Source organism: Sparus aurata, chromosome 9 (genome assembly GCF_900880675.1).
Source record: "Sparus aurata chromosome 9, fSpaAur1.1, whole genome shotgun sequence".
Classification (NCBI taxonomy): Eukaryota; Metazoa; Chordata; class Actinopteri; order Spariformes; family Sparidae; genus Sparus; species Sparus aurata.
In genome coordinates this window covers 27227865-27243594 of record NC_044195.1, presented here as the reverse complement: position 1 = coordinate 27243594, position 15730 = coordinate 27227865, and the positions used below count along the sequence as shown (strand labels likewise).

The following is a 15730-nucleotide window of genomic DNA, read 5'->3' as shown; positions in this document are numbered from 1 at the left end:
GCTCTGTCACTGCAAAGTGCCTCCGCCATCAGTCCAAGTCAAAGCGTGTTTTCAAAGTAAAACAAGAACATCCCTATATTCAGTGCAATAAACTTGCAGGCTGGTCTTGAGGAAAAACAATGCTTATCGTAAAATGATCTGAAGACATTAAAATTGATTGTTTAAATGTCAATATAAATGTGTCTGCAAATGCATTTCTTGGAGATTCCCCAGATATTAAAAAGACAAGCTTTTCGCTGCTACAGTATCTAAAACTTAAGACATATAAATATGGTTTTTTTTTCTAATCTAAATGCCAATGAAGACATCAGCAGAACATGTTATGTCAAACAGATGCCAAAACTGGCTCACTGCCAGTTCCATGAAAACTCAGATAAATCCAGCAGTTTTGGCTTGTAAAAAGGAAATCAAGTGTGATATTGTGTTATGACTAGTGGTCAAGGGACTGAAGATAACAACAACGAGAAAGACAGCATGAGTCCAAAATATTCACCATGTACAGTAAGTAAAACCTATGGGTTTTATTACTACTTCTCTTAATCATCTGAACTCATCAGCCAGCACGTGTGTGCACATCGCTCCATGTTCTCATTTGGTCTGTTAGGAGCAGATCTGAAAGGCGTGAGTATGTGAGAAGTTAATGTATGCCTCCCTTCCTTTTATATCCCTTCAGTGAACGCACTGGCATTCATGTGTCCAAATGGCCAATAAGCGGCTGATTTGCACATCTCGGTGTGCATGTAGGTAACATATGATAGTGTCTTCCTCTTCACATCTTACCAGCCCACTGCATAAAATCATCATTTAACAGAAGCTGATGGATGACGCACACCGCACTATTGCCTGTGTGGCTGCTGGAGCTTGAAGAACAAGTAAAATGGTGAGAAAAGTCAACACTGCAGAAAGCTCTTAAAATAAATAACATATATCAGTTGAAGTATTATCGCAATCTGATGCAAGCTGCCAATCCTTAAATCTACCAACCCCCATTCATAGAGTCCATCAATCCATATATACATTAAGAACATTGTCATGTTAGCCTCTATAGTTCCACTGGGAATAAAATGAGAAAGGTGGGGATTAGGGGGGAGGAAACCTCTAGATGAGTGGACTACTCAGAACACATGCCAAATGATATTTGTAGGGTCATATATTGATTGTCACAAAATGGACCCTTGGTGCTCTTAAGACTGGCTGGGGGGTATGGATTACATGAAACCCTTTAATTAATTCATCTCTTTAAAGGAAAGCAATGAATGATGGGTAAATGGATAGAGGACAAAAGACATAAAGATGACACATAAGAATAAATAAATATATTAAGGGACTAACATAGGACAAGATAATCAAAGAGACTCAAAAAAAAAGTGCAGTATGTAAGCATGATAAAAACTATGACAAAAGAACAAAAGTCTTTTTGCAATTGTTAAGACAACAATTAAAGAAGCCTTCCAATATAATAAAATTCTATGCTTTTATATTTCGCTTCAGTGTAACACCTTTCCCAGTTTGAGACTAAAGCAGGCTTGTCAAGACACAAATCCAGAGGTCATCTGGGGAAAATGTTCCACTGTATTAGGGTACATGCTGTACATTTCCATTGGCACATTAAGATAGATATCAACGGCTACCTTGGGACAAACCTAGCCTGCAGGCATTTAGTGATCAATACTGTTTTTACCAGATAGGTCTTGCAGAATGCAATATCAATTTTCACCTTGTGATCCCCATTATCCTCTGTTTTCCTGCAGCAATATGACTATATAGACCTAGACTATGGAAGCTAATATAGTATTGCTAGCATGATATGCGACTAGATATTGTCTTGTATTCTCGTTATTGGAATATCAGCAAATAAATTAAATGTTGTCTTTCCCTGGATTTAAGGAGGCTGCATTCTAGTCATTGGCTGTAGAAATAGTGGATAGACTACGATGTCACCCATAGGTTTCCGAAGTGCCAGAGACTTCGCACAAGAGACTTACTCTAGTCAGGCCAGCTAACTTCCAGTGTAACGCCTGGCTAACAGGGATAAAATAGGCTAGGTGATAAAATTACGGTAATATGTATTGGCAATAGACACATCGTTAATAGCAATAAGACAGTAGTTCAATAAAATGCTCGATGGTTTCATGTGTATGCATTATGTGCAAACCATAATGAAAGCACATAACGAATAGGACGTCATATCCCTTGATAATGGAGCGTGCTACTAATGACAGACGAACAGCCACTCATTTTAACAGACAATTCCCAAGCGTGCTCCCTCCCTGGGTCATTTAAATAGACTGTCATATCCCTAGGTGCTATGAGTGATACGCAAGCAGCTGTGTAGTTTGGTTGAACCACTGACAACAACAGAGCGAGTCAGAAAATGAGAACTGAGAGGAACATAAAAAAGGACACAAAAAAGGACGGGTCAGCTCGCCGGTATGGCATTTAATCAGGTTCTTTTTAGGTCGGTCAGATATCATAACATTGTTGTGTGTAAACTGGACCGGAAATACAAAAAAAATATTTTACCACCTTCCCTGCTTCTACTGGAGTACATAAGATGTTCGAAGTCACGACCAAACTACATCAGCCATATTGCCCAGGCCCAAGACAAAAATATTTCACTTTGCAGCTCTTGTACCGTTTGATAGAATCATCGATGTTATGATTTCCACCTGTGCATTTCCTACTCTGAATACTCAAATTGCAGCCATTGTATATGCAACTTATTTGACACTTGACATTTCTGTCACAGGAATAACTCAAAAAAACAATATGATCAGTGGTCTTTGACTACAGTGAGAAGGCCTTTCTTTTCCATTGTAATGCTGATCATTCACTTCACTTTGATTCCTAATTATGAACAGAGGCGCTCAACAGCACTACTATACCTCTGTTTTTGAGTCCTTCATGGAGATTTGATTGTGAAACATCACATGAGCTTGTAGATAAAAGGGACAAGTAAAGAAAACCTCTGAAGTAGAGAGACAAAGGATACAAGAAAAGTGGGACAGGCAATTCAAAAAAGGCGATGAAAGAAGTTCAAAAAACAAGAATAATGGAAAAGAATGAAGGTGATTACACAAAGGAAAATGGTGTAGAGAAAAAGATGAGAGAAGACAAAAGAAGATTTGGAGAGACAAAGGAAAAACACATTGAGGCAGGAACTATGAGCGAGAGACACAGACAGTGAGAGAGAATCAAGCGGTAAGAGTCAGAGGCAAAACATTAGACAGTGATAGAGGCCTAAGTCTGGCCCTCTCACACTGACACTGATAGTCTCCAGAGCTCCGTTACCTCTAATCTACCATGACAGTCACACATTACTGCAAATCTCTGCTGACAGGCGACCATACTGAAACAGACTAAACTTCCTGTCTTAACAGTGTCTGGATCATACAGCTAAGGCCCCTTACGACTGAGGAAGGTCAAACAAGCTGAAATTTCAATTCTCCTCTCAGCAGTACAGTATTGTAATATATACAGTATGCAATATTAGAAGGAAAGAGGAACAGAATATGGCTGCAACAGTCTACTGTACAAGATTTTGATTTTAGTTTCAGCGTGGGAGTCCTTGAGGTCAATAAAGTGCTTAACATCCTTCACATTGACTGAGAAATTTTAATATTATCACCAAAAACAACTAAAAATAATGAAAGCTAGAAGCTAGAATGCAACTTATAATAGACAGAGGAGAATTATCACACTTCATTTGACATATAATGACATTTTGAAAACAACCATGACGGATTATGTTTAAATGTCAAGCGCTCAAATGGATGGATGGTGCAGCCTGTGCAACAAAGCAGATACAGAGTCTACAATTCATAACTAAAGGAAGTGGAATCTGTGATTAGCTGGCAGCAGGAGGCAACTGGAAGTGATGCATAGGTCTTGGCAAACTGTAGCTACACACAATCCATCATTCGCATGGTTTGTTATGTTAAAGTGAAATTAAATTTGGACAAGTTGCTGTGACGGCTCTAAGCCCTCTCACACTCACATCTACAGCACCTCTCCTGAACTGCCACTTGACTTGAAGTAAGACAGAAAAGAGATGAAGGAAGGGAGAGAAAGAGGGACCAGGAAAGAGAGGAAGACAGGTCATCCAGATAGGTCTATTCCAGGTAACAGTAAGCAGACACAAACATCAGAGTTGAGTCTGCCGCCTGACATTACACATACACTTCCTGTCTCATTCATCCCTATCTTACACTGCATCTCAGAGACAGTGCTGCCAACGATTCAGCTGCCCTCATCTTGTTTTCATCACTGTCCTGTAGAATAATGCCCATCACGTCCTGACCTTTATCTGCACTGGGATTCAAGGTTAACATCATTCCTATCGTTCATAAAACACATGTGGCTTGGTTTCTAGACTAACCATATTCTTTGACCAATAAACCATTATTCCATGTCAAATGTGTTCTTTATTATTCCTTATTTTCTTTTCTTTTATGTTTCTCAGTTTAGCCATCAATCCACTGGTGTTTTGGGACTTACTGACTTGGCCCTGCAGTCAATCACATCAAATTTCAGCCCCACTGAACCTGTTTCTCATCAAACATCAGTTGTGGCATTGACCTGTTTACACACTAGCCTACAGGTCACACCTTAAAGGTAAGACTAGGGATTCCCTAAAGGACATTTGTCAACAAACCTTGGAATTACCAAGTCCCAGAGGCAGAGTAGGGATTACTTCACATATTTCCAAGGTGCATGGAGTGGGGAAAAAAGTCAAAACAGAGGCAATACAACTATTGCTTCTTCATTACAGAGTCCCAGCCTAGTCAGCAATGGGGAGGGAGGGGAGTACTGGAAATACTTCAAGGTTTTTGTCTAACACAGCTAGCAGGGTCAGACACAGAGCAGTTGTGGTTGCCAGAGTCAATATAGACTGCCTTATCTCCATAGGCACAATACTCTGTCTAATTGGGACAAAATTTGTGATGTGATGACAAATGCCAGAGCCTGATGTTATTGTCATTGCCTTCTAGAGAACAATGGCTTTGTATATTTGAGCGCAGAACTGTGGCTGGGATTAATATTTATATTATATGCAAGTAGGGATGCTCTGAATGACTTATTTCCCCAACATAAGTACAAGTCCAAAAGTAACAAAACACCCAGAAAGCCGTCAAAATTGAGCACAAATTAATACTGAGCACAACTTAATACTGTTCTTTAACAGCCAAGCTGTATTACAATCATTGAATGTATACATCAATAAAATAATAATTTAAACCTGTTGCTGACTGGTGAGGGTAACAATATGTGATCAACAAGTCAACTATCAGCACACATCTCTACACATATCGTTGAGCAAAACAATCTTTATCTGTACAATCTGTGAAACTTTGCAAAGAGTATTTAATCTACGTTCTTTAGGTTTTAAAAGATTCTAAAAGTGAACTTTCTGCAAAGCATGTGGGTTGATAAAGAAGAGCTACCAAATGTCAACATGTAAATCACACAAATGTTAAAATGTAGCTCTGAATGTCAAACCTCACTTCAAGCGTCTGTCTGCAATCATAAAGATCTCCTTTGATTTGATTTTAGGGGTGTGGGTTTTGTGTACAAAGAAGCGAAAATGCCACATGTCAAAGGTGACGCTGGGCACCAACAACAGAAATATACAGTTAAATAAATGAAAAAGTACTTACTGGATTTGAGGGCTGAGGAATTCACTTCAATCTCGCCTCCTGTGATTGGCTGGAAGACAGAGAGCTCAGACTGGTAGAGGTCTGGGCTGGGGGCTAGGCTTGTGTTAGCCACGCCCCTCTGCTGGGCTTCCTGTTCCTCATACACCGCCATCAGCTAGAAAGAAGACAAAAAAAACACACAATGTAGCTTGTTATTATTTTTGGAATTTACTTCTATTCTTTTCATCCATTATGAACTCAATATTTGATCCGAGTGGAGCGGCAGTAATTATGTTCAAGGATTACAGAGATTATGACTGCACTCACAGTCACTCCAGGTTTTCTATTTGCTACCCTCTACTCATTCTCCACTCACACTGAAAGCAAAGCCACTCCAATTTGCTCCATTCTGTTGCATTGAATAGTACCATATTAAACAAAATCTTGAAATAACATGAATGCAAACACAGTACAGACAAAAAAAGCTGAACAGAAGTGACCAGATGTCTTATCTGTACTTAAAAAGTTCAAACTCGAACCACATTGCATTTATCAAAAGATGTTTAATTGCACTACAGTTGCTGTGCATAGACAAGACAAAGCTTTAAGACAGTTTTCTCATTTATCTCAAGACAACGATGGCAATACACCAACTGATCAGGTTTCTTTAAATAAAACAAGAAATGCTGAAGACAACACTGTGTTAAGAAAGTTTGCGTTGCTTTATTTGTACATGCGCACAATTTCCGTGTTACCTTGTGGATGAGGACGCCATAGAGGACGTCTAAGGAGCCCAGCATTCCTGCGACAGAGTGTGTGTCTACTGTTTTACAACTGCCTCCATTCGTATGTCCCCTTTGCGTGTATGCGACACCCTGCCAGCTCTAACTGTGTTATATAGTGGAATCCCTGTCTATTGAGCATTGCACTGAGTCTGCGTTTAGCCTAACATAGCACAGAGCGTGTCAACACAGTGTTCTAGGGGCCTCGACGTAAAGGCTGAATAGACCTGTATGTATGTGTGTGTGTATCCATGTGTGTGTGTTTGGTGTCTATAGTGCCCAAGAGCAAAGAAAGGGGACTTTACCAGTAAAGCTAGAGGCTTCCTGCTTCACTGGAACCCACAAGTGTGGAACATACAGACATGAGGTTACATATGCAGGCTACTAAAAGGCACAACTAACTAAGGTGTGCACAGTTGTGTCGGTGCCACTGTGATTTGCTGGCTGTCCCTCTGCACAGGAGAACAAAAAACAACAGCCAACATTATAAAAATGTCATTCTAAAACGCAAAGTGATGCCAACACTTTGGAATAAAAGCTTATGCAGGTGCTTGTATAGAGAAGCCCAGCAACGGCATTTGTTCTTTTAAGGCCAATGTGATGATTAAAGCAGGTTTTCACTGGAAATTTCTTCATTGGGTTTTTGATAAATTAGGCTCATTGCTCTCTCTCCCCGCCCTCTCTCTCACTCCTGGTCCTTCTCTAACTCTTCCTACAAAGAAAAGGCCCTGTTGCACTTGTGTCAGATGTAATTGAGTGTTGAGGCACTTATTCTCGAAGGTTTCTCCTTGATCTACTGTGACTGGGGTTGTACCTCATTTGTACTCTTTGGACAAAAGCATCCGCCAAATAAACACATGTAAATGTAAAGGATTCCCAGTGACGCTGAAACATTTAGGTTCGCAAGATGATTATACAAATAAACTTTTTACAATATAATAGCTGCATAGACTTTAAACATTAATACAACCTTTGTGTCCTGTCTTTCTTGTTTTGTACTGGAAAATAACTATTTCCTTTTGTATACCTCTGATCTTTTTTTTTCCACTTATAGCACATTCATGTAGTGTTGGGATAATTGGAAAAACAGTTTCCAACTGGGAGGACTGATTAGAATGTCAGATTATATGGCAGTGTTTGGACTAAATGTTAAATATGAAAGGTTTGGATGATGGTGGGAAAACGCGTAATAATTCACGTACTCAGTATGATTTTGTTGCTCACATGTAATTTGTAAAATGGTATTAGGTTGTAACTTTTGACTTATATTTGTTGTAAGAGTTATGTTTATGAATTAAACCTGTGAGCAATATCCTTGCAGCTTTAGGAATAAGCAACAAGTACGCAACAAAAATCAATTTGTACACAACATATCTTCTTTATGGTTCTTCACAACTCTTCTCAAAAACTACAGCAATAGCCCATATACAGTAACATAAAGTAACCATAATCATATGGCGGCACGAGGGTGCAAGTCCTATGAAATGTATATAATCTGACAAAATGTTGTAATTTCACTGCTTCCTGATTGATTAGCAACTGTAACAACAATGGATAGTTCAATCTAAAGCAAATTGGACCATATTTCAAGGTAAAACAACTAGCTTAAATTAGACAGCTAACATGACTTGCAATAACAGAGCAACATCACAGTACATTATCCCAGCATTGAGCTTGACATTGGAGGAAAATGCCCGCAGTGTGAATAAATCCTATCAGGCCATCTGAGGAGCATATGAATGCACTTTAATTTTCAAAAGTACACAATCCTGTTTTTTAATGTGTACACTGAACACCATGTGAGCTGTCTTTCCAGCCTACCTCTCCCAGCAGAGAGCAGAACTGCATCACTATATCACACCTTTCAACACATCTATATCTCACCAACTATTCAGCACAACCAATGTCTCTCTCACATGCTCATGTTCTCTCGCACTCCTGTCTTCCATCAACACACAACTTTCTCCTTTTCTAGTGCTACTATTTTTACTGCCTGCTCTTTTTCTACACCCTTTTCAAATCCCCTACCCCCTCTTCTGTCTCAGCAGGGATTTACACCTTTCTGGGTTTAAAACCTTGGTTTAGTTACGTAACCCCAGCGCTTTTAATTTTATAATTAGCATGTGTCACTTTTCTGTCAAGCTGCTTTAGTGAAAACATTTTACAACTACTGTCCAGCAGCCACCTGCAGAGAGGAAATTCTAGCATACAGGACGAAGGGTGGAGATGGGAAGATGATAAAAACATACAAAATAAAAAAAATGGCTTACATTCTTAACCAGTTTCAGTAAAATCTGCCAGTTAGGGAGAGCAGAACAAGACTAATAGCTTCGAGATAAACACACACACACACACACACACACACACACACACAGGGTTGGCAGAGATTCTTTAAAAAGAACATCTGAAAGAATGACAGGAAGAAAAATGGGTAGACAAATTCAACATAGGCTTGCTGAGTCTTTTAAAAAGCAGAGGTGGAAAGACAAGGAAAGACAGCCAGATGAGAGAGGGGAGGACTTTGCCTCTGTTCTCTTCGACAGGGAACTCAAAGACCTGCCAAACAAAATGACACCGCAGCCTGAGCATGAGAGGGAGAGCGAAGAGAGGGGTGATAGAGACATAAAAGGTGAGACTGCATAAAGAGAGAAAAGGCGAGACACGACCGTTGAGCATGTGAGAGACAGAAGCTCGGAGAGGATTATAATGATAATAATGAGGGGGACTGACAGATTTGCTGTACTGTAAAAAACCTTCGGCAGAGAGTAAGAGCAAAAAAGCAAACCTGAGACTCGAGATTGTCTGAGAGTGTCACAGTAACAAGTGGCAGTGCAATGATCTGTCCATTTTCAGCCAAATAAAGTTAAATGCTGCCAATTTCTGTCTCTGTCCCTCTTGCACCACAGCCTTTTTAGTCTGGCAAAGCTTTATTGTAAGCTCACAAGATGTTTATAGGTACAGTAGACAGCAAATGTTATTCAGTCTTTAAGGAATACATTAATCGTTACTTTTTTCGAGCACTCACACCAATGTGCGTCTCCGTCATGTTATTATATGTAACATTTAACCTTCTCATCAGCTATCCTGTCAACAATCTCGACAGACGCAGAGATGCTAATAAACGTCTGATTTTGTTTTCTGTTTTTCAGTTTCAGCTTCCTGTCAAAACACACATTTAACTTTGATCGTGTTACTGACAACTTCATGTAGAAATGCCTTTATCCATGAGAGAAGCTGAATACTTGAGCTCATAAATGCATCTGACTTAATCATCTGAAGGAATCGGGCTTCACTTTCTCTTCATTTGGGTTTGACTGACGATTCTACAAATCCTTTGAAAGTGTTTTGTTGTGTCATTTTGTTGAGATATGTTTCTTTCCCAAACCCTTGGGAAGGTCAGAGGTTAGGTTCAAGCACAAATGATAATTCTGTAGCCAGGTGACCAGGAGTGTCTATCTTAAAGATACCTCAGCAGTATAGATGACATCGTTGGGGTTGACCACAGCCTATAAAGATGTCCATACTCACAGCATCACTCCACCAACACTAAATGTTATCATGATATGTTACTATCCTTACGATTCTAAATCCTTTTAAATGTGATTTTATGGCCAAACAATTGTATAAATACACAACAAATGAGTCCCAATCTGAGAAAGTTTTGGATTTATTGAGTCCTTATATGCTTTACCAACTTACACATATGTCCATGACCTATTTGGTTGTCAGGTATGGAATAATTTCATGAAAACTAGAGCTGTCTCAGATATCAGCTGGGGGCTTCAATGAGAATAACATGCAAATATCTGAAGCTTCAACAGTGCGGAGGTGGGGCTGTTATGTACCCATATACTTTGCTATGTTTTAGTATTTCAGGTAGTTGAGTCTGATGAGAGACAAGAAACAGAGGGGAGATATCAGCCACACAAGTGAGCTGCAGATGCATGCAGCTCCCTTGTTGATTTTTATTCACGCAGGTATTCAGAAAAACGCCATTCCTCGCTCTCTTCATCAGATATTTGTCTCGTTTTGGCTGCAACGTCGAGGCTCCAAATCATTTGGGTCAGCCCTAATTAAAAAGCACACACAGAGGTTCAAATCTTTGCCCCAAAGGTTACTTCTAAGCTCTCTCTCTTCATCCCTTCTCCACTAGCTATATTTATCAATAACATGTAATCAATACACGGATTACACAAGTTAGGTAAGACGAGTGAAGGCTAGTGGAAGTAACTCCCTCGTGTGTGACTACCTGACCTGAGAGCGTGGATCAATGAAAGGCCAGATCCAACAAGCCAAAATCAAACAATTCAACCAAAACAAATGTGCCAATTCTTGTGGCACTGGTCCAGTGTAGTCAGTCTCAACTGCTTGTAAAATCAAGTATTACAAATGTTTCATAAATCCACTCAATGCTAGATTTTTTTTTTATCTACAGCAACATACATCATAAGACATAATCCAGTTGCTATCTTTAGAAATGCCAACGCGATTTATCAGAGCCCCCCGTTATTTCTGAAGTTTAGCTAATTCACTTAATTAACATTCATTAACTCCCGCTGATAAAATCTAAACATGAGAAGTCTGCAAACAGCACTAATTTTGCAGTTGATTTTAAAGTGGCAGGAAGACCACATGGCCATTCAAATCTTCAATCAAGGCTTACTCACCAATAAACAGTAATATTTCAGTGAGCTGCACATGATACACAAAATAATAACCAACAGCATGTGCATGCTCCTGTGTGCACGGCTCAGCGTCTCAGAAAGTGTGTGTGTGCCTCTATTTGTGTGTGTGTGTGAGAAAGCGGATGGCAGAAGTGCAGAGTTGGTGCCTTTCCTTTTATTAAAATTAAAAGAGCGCATGAAATTGGTAGGTAGATTAATTGCAGTTCAGGATCTAAGTGCATAACAGCGTGCACACACAGACACACACGCACATACACAACCAGCTTTTCGCACATCATACTCTTTATAATCGGGTCGATTAGGTTCTGATTGATTAGCTCAGAGGGGATCAATATGAAGCAACAATCAGTCAAATGCATGAGCATATACACTGCTCACACACACACACATACACACACACACACACACACACACACACACTCTCTCTCACATACACAAAAAACAATCTTTAAATATGCTTAATCTATCTATTCACCACTGAACTTTGATTTCCACTCATGACCACTTACCATAAAAAAATCAATGGTGTTCAAGTTTGTGTACGTGTGTGTGTCCACGTGTGTACTTCAGCATCTTATCCAGTCAGCAACATCCCTCACGATGATCAATCCATCACCATACTCTTAGGTGAGGTGGCCACACATAAAGGCAGCTGTTCATCATACGTGGAATGGGTGTGCAGGTCATGATGTCTAATGTAGATTATTTTACAACCGGTTCAATTGCTTCTAAGTGATACACTAGAAGATTGGGTGAAGGCAAGATGGTGTGCTAAAATAAGAATTTTCTGCAAATATGCTAATTTACTGCCAACTGTGCTATTTCAGCTTTTCGTGTTGCTTTTTCATTAAAGAGGAATGTTATTAATGATCTCCAATGATCTGAGTACGACAATAAATTCAGGATTAATACATGTGTCTTCCAGGTTCAAAATTACAAAGCACTTCCTCTGAAGCAACTGTTCCTCATAAGAAAGGGACCAGGTTTGATCACTCAGTGACACGCACACACACACACTCACACATACACACATACGCATACACACACTATGACAGTGCATAGACTGACAGCACCACCTAGCTCTACACAACAGAAGCTGCATCTGAAGTGCCCCCCCTCCCCCTGCAGCTCCTCCAGTTGGCCCCTTAACATACTGTTATGTGTCATAGATGTGTTTCCTATCTTGACAAAAGAACAGTGTTCTGCCTGTGAGAAGCAAAGAAAGCAGAAGACAAAGTGCTTCAATTACTTTGTTATTATCTGTCTCTTTCAGCTCACAGGGAAGAAAAGCTATATGGAAAAAAACAATGAATGCATGCCCGTTGGTATGCAGAATGATTTGAACTCTACCCTTTGTGTGTTTTTGAATTATGTTTCTACACTACACAAGCCCAGTGAGACGCCTTCTATGAGCATGTCATCACTCCCCTCTCCCCTTTTGATGTAATGCCAGAGTAAGAAAAAGGCATTTTTATGTCTCATGACATAATTTTAAAGCAGCTCTTTGTGGTGAGGCCATAAAAGAAGTCAGTGCAGGGCTAGTAAGATAAGGTCACTCAGGCAGGCACACAGGCACTCTGTAATGCCAGCATGGGGAGCAATTTCTAAAAAGCCTTGCACATTTCTGTGTGATGCCTATGAAAATAATTGTGCAGATCACAAAGAGAATTTGAATGAACCCCGAGGCAGGTCAGCTCTTCTCTGCTAGGCTATGGAAAAGTTGGCCTTTTCGTCTTTCATCAGCAAATATTCCTGCTTAGCCCTGTTTTCCCCTCTGGCTTCACTTTGCCTCCTCTCTTTAGCTTCCTCTCCTTTCCCCTCCCTTCTCCTGCATTTCCTCTTCTCCGGTTGCCTCCTGTCTTCGTATTCTGCTTCCTCTCATTTACCTTTCTTCCTTTTGCAGCTATTTTCTCTCCTTCACCTGCTCTTCCTTCTCCTTTTTGTCCTCCTCTCCCCTCTGAGTTGCAGTGGTTCCTTACAAATCAGCTGATGTAAATCATCATGTTCCAGCACTTTGCTCTATTGGATACACCCACAAAGCAACAAAGGGCTTATCGATTAAAACATGAATGTGATACACCCGCGCTCACTCTCTCAGTCTCGATACTTTTAATCTCGCTATTTTTTCCCTTCATGTTTTTTCTATCCCTTTCTCTCTTGTTCTATTCTGTTTTGCAATCTCCACGGAGTCAGACATCAGCAACAACATATTTATAAAAAAAAATTACACACTGTTAAAGCATTCCAATATACACTGCACAAAAGGACAGGGACACAAATATTCACACAAAAACCCACACATCTCTGACTATGACCTCTGCTGAAGTCGATCCATCGCCGTGGTAATCGATAATCAGGACGGTGCTGTCTCCGTATGGAGAATATGGATGAATGAAATTCACCTGCTCAGCAGTTTGAAGTGTTTGTGTGTGTGTGACCCTCTATTGATCTCCAGTCACCGCACCTCTCAGTAGAGCATGAGAAATCCAGACAAGACAGACAGAAGGAAAAAGATTAATGGGGGACAGAAATACTGTGAAGAATGAGAAACACAGACATAAAGACAGAACGACAGAGAGAGAGAGTCACAGGCATACAGTACACACTGCCACACACACACACACACAGTAGAGAGCAAGATAAGAAAGACATAATATAAACGTATTTTTGAGAGATAGAGAAAGCAGAAACGAATTCAGCTGTCAAAACTCGCACATCCTTCATCAGCAGCAGCGGTACAACTGTTCAGTGACTTTGTGAACTTAGGACACTTCAGTGTTTGTCGCTCAGCCAAAACATAATGACAACTTCTGTTTGCCCAGTCATGCAGATAGTGTGTGTACTGGCCTGCAGTCATATTGCATGCATGTGCATGTTTTTTTTCATGTGCTTGTGTCTTCACACATATACAGTATGTATGTATGCTTGTGCGTGAGGAAGAATATCTGTTTCTTCAAGCGTGTGTGCGTTAACTATCTACCACAAACCTCCCTGAGGCTGTGTGTAGACCACACTTGGCCATATGGAACAGCATTATGGAGACACACAGTGGCACAGATGGACACATTCTGTGCAGGCCATATTCTCAATGATCCACCAGTAGCAGTCTGAACGACACTACTCATAAACCAGGGGAGCCTATTAACCAAAAGGAAACTGCACAGGATCCACCCACTGGGAGGAAGGGAGTCTTAAATCAGTTTTTGGTGGACAAATTATTCACAAATTTAGGCAAAGCGTCAAAAGGAAATGGCATTTGGATTCATTCTCTTCAGCTAATGAAATCCTCTCTTAAAAAATGGAAATTACAAAAATGTGGCTGTTTTTAAAGTTATGTCCAATTCCACATATAGTGGATCAGAGAGACCGGAAGTTACTAGACAACGGCAAGGTGCTAATACTTAGTGTAAACACATTTATATAAATGGGTTAGACCAAACATCAGAAACCAGGGATGGATTGATCTGATATGAGTCCAAGTATCTAATCATATTCTCCTAAATGTTGATTCAAATGTGTCAGATGTATTGAAATAACAACTATAGCCTACAGAAATTGGCACACCTTTTATTTCAAAAGTTTCCTCATCCAAAAACTGAGTGGAGTTTTTCTGATTACTGCACAAAAACACAGATAAAAACCAGCAAAAGTAGGAGTCAGTGCCAGCTTAGAGCTACTCCCTGAATGTTTTGTACACTGCTCTCTGGAAAGAGGGAGGAAAGAAAACAGATTTTTTTATGTCCAAGTTCCGCAAATCTGTGCCCTTTGCCAATCTGGGTGTCAGTCAGATTGTTGCATCAACATTTTAAGCACTCTAAGTGTCATATACATATAGAATGGAAAGATGGGTTGCCCTGTCAGCTCACCTGGTGGAGCAGGCAGCCCAAACACCTCAGTGTTACACCAATATGGGATTGCTGAATCTGTCATTCCAAAACAGCACGCTTTGGTATTCTGAATGCATTCCCACAACCAAACCCAGAAAAAACATCTTTTACAGACCCTGCGTTGCACATGAGGCGACTGCCAAATGTAAAAGGAATGGAATATTCAACTGTGTGCATAATAACAGTAATGTCTAAAATGTTAATGATTTATTGATGACAAAGCAAAATGCATATAACCTTTAGAAGTTGATAGTGTTCAAACCATCGTCAAGGTTTAGTCTCTCACATCCCCTGATGGCTCATTTATCCAGCCCTGCTCTCCTTCCTCTTCTCCTTTCTCTCCAACATCTTATCTCATTCAATTGGCTCTCCACATAACAATGGATGTCTGAGTGGCTTTTGAAGTAGGATTTGCTGTCTGTCAGATGTGACTGATTAGGCTACACACACACCCATACACACCACGTTCTCTCTCACATACGTGCACGCAGTTTCACACTGATGGTGATTATCAGAGGATTAACATGTCAAAATGCTTAGCAGTAATAACTGTCAGCTGACAGTCCTGAACCTGGATCAGTGCACACACATCCATGCACATACACACAGAAGCACAGAAGAATTAAGAGAATCGATTGTATCACATCTTCTAGCACACACTTCATTCGTTCTTTTCCAGTGAAAAAACAAAAACATTTTTTGATTACAATTTGTTTTTTATAAATCCTTAATAATCCCGT

At 40.0% G+C, this 15730-nt stretch overlaps 1 protein-coding gene across 8 annotated transcripts in view; it reads right to left on the bottom strand.

Annotated features, from left to right (window-relative positions):
* pard3bb (par-3 family cell polarity regulator beta b) overlaps positions 1-15730 on the bottom strand; it is a 216853-nt gene that overhangs the window by 168373 nt on the left and 32750 nt on the right. For 7 of the 8 annotated variants that reach the window (XM_030428573.1, XM_030428574.1, XM_030428572.1 and 4 more), the window contains one exon: positions 5658-5811. In XM_030428573.1, the coding sequence (XP_030284433.1) occupies positions 5658-5811 (154 nt within the window). Of the gene's footprint in view, positions 1-5657; positions 5812-6391; positions 6500-15730 lie in introns of those variants that run through there. The other variant, XM_030428578.1, reaches the window with a different exon arrangement.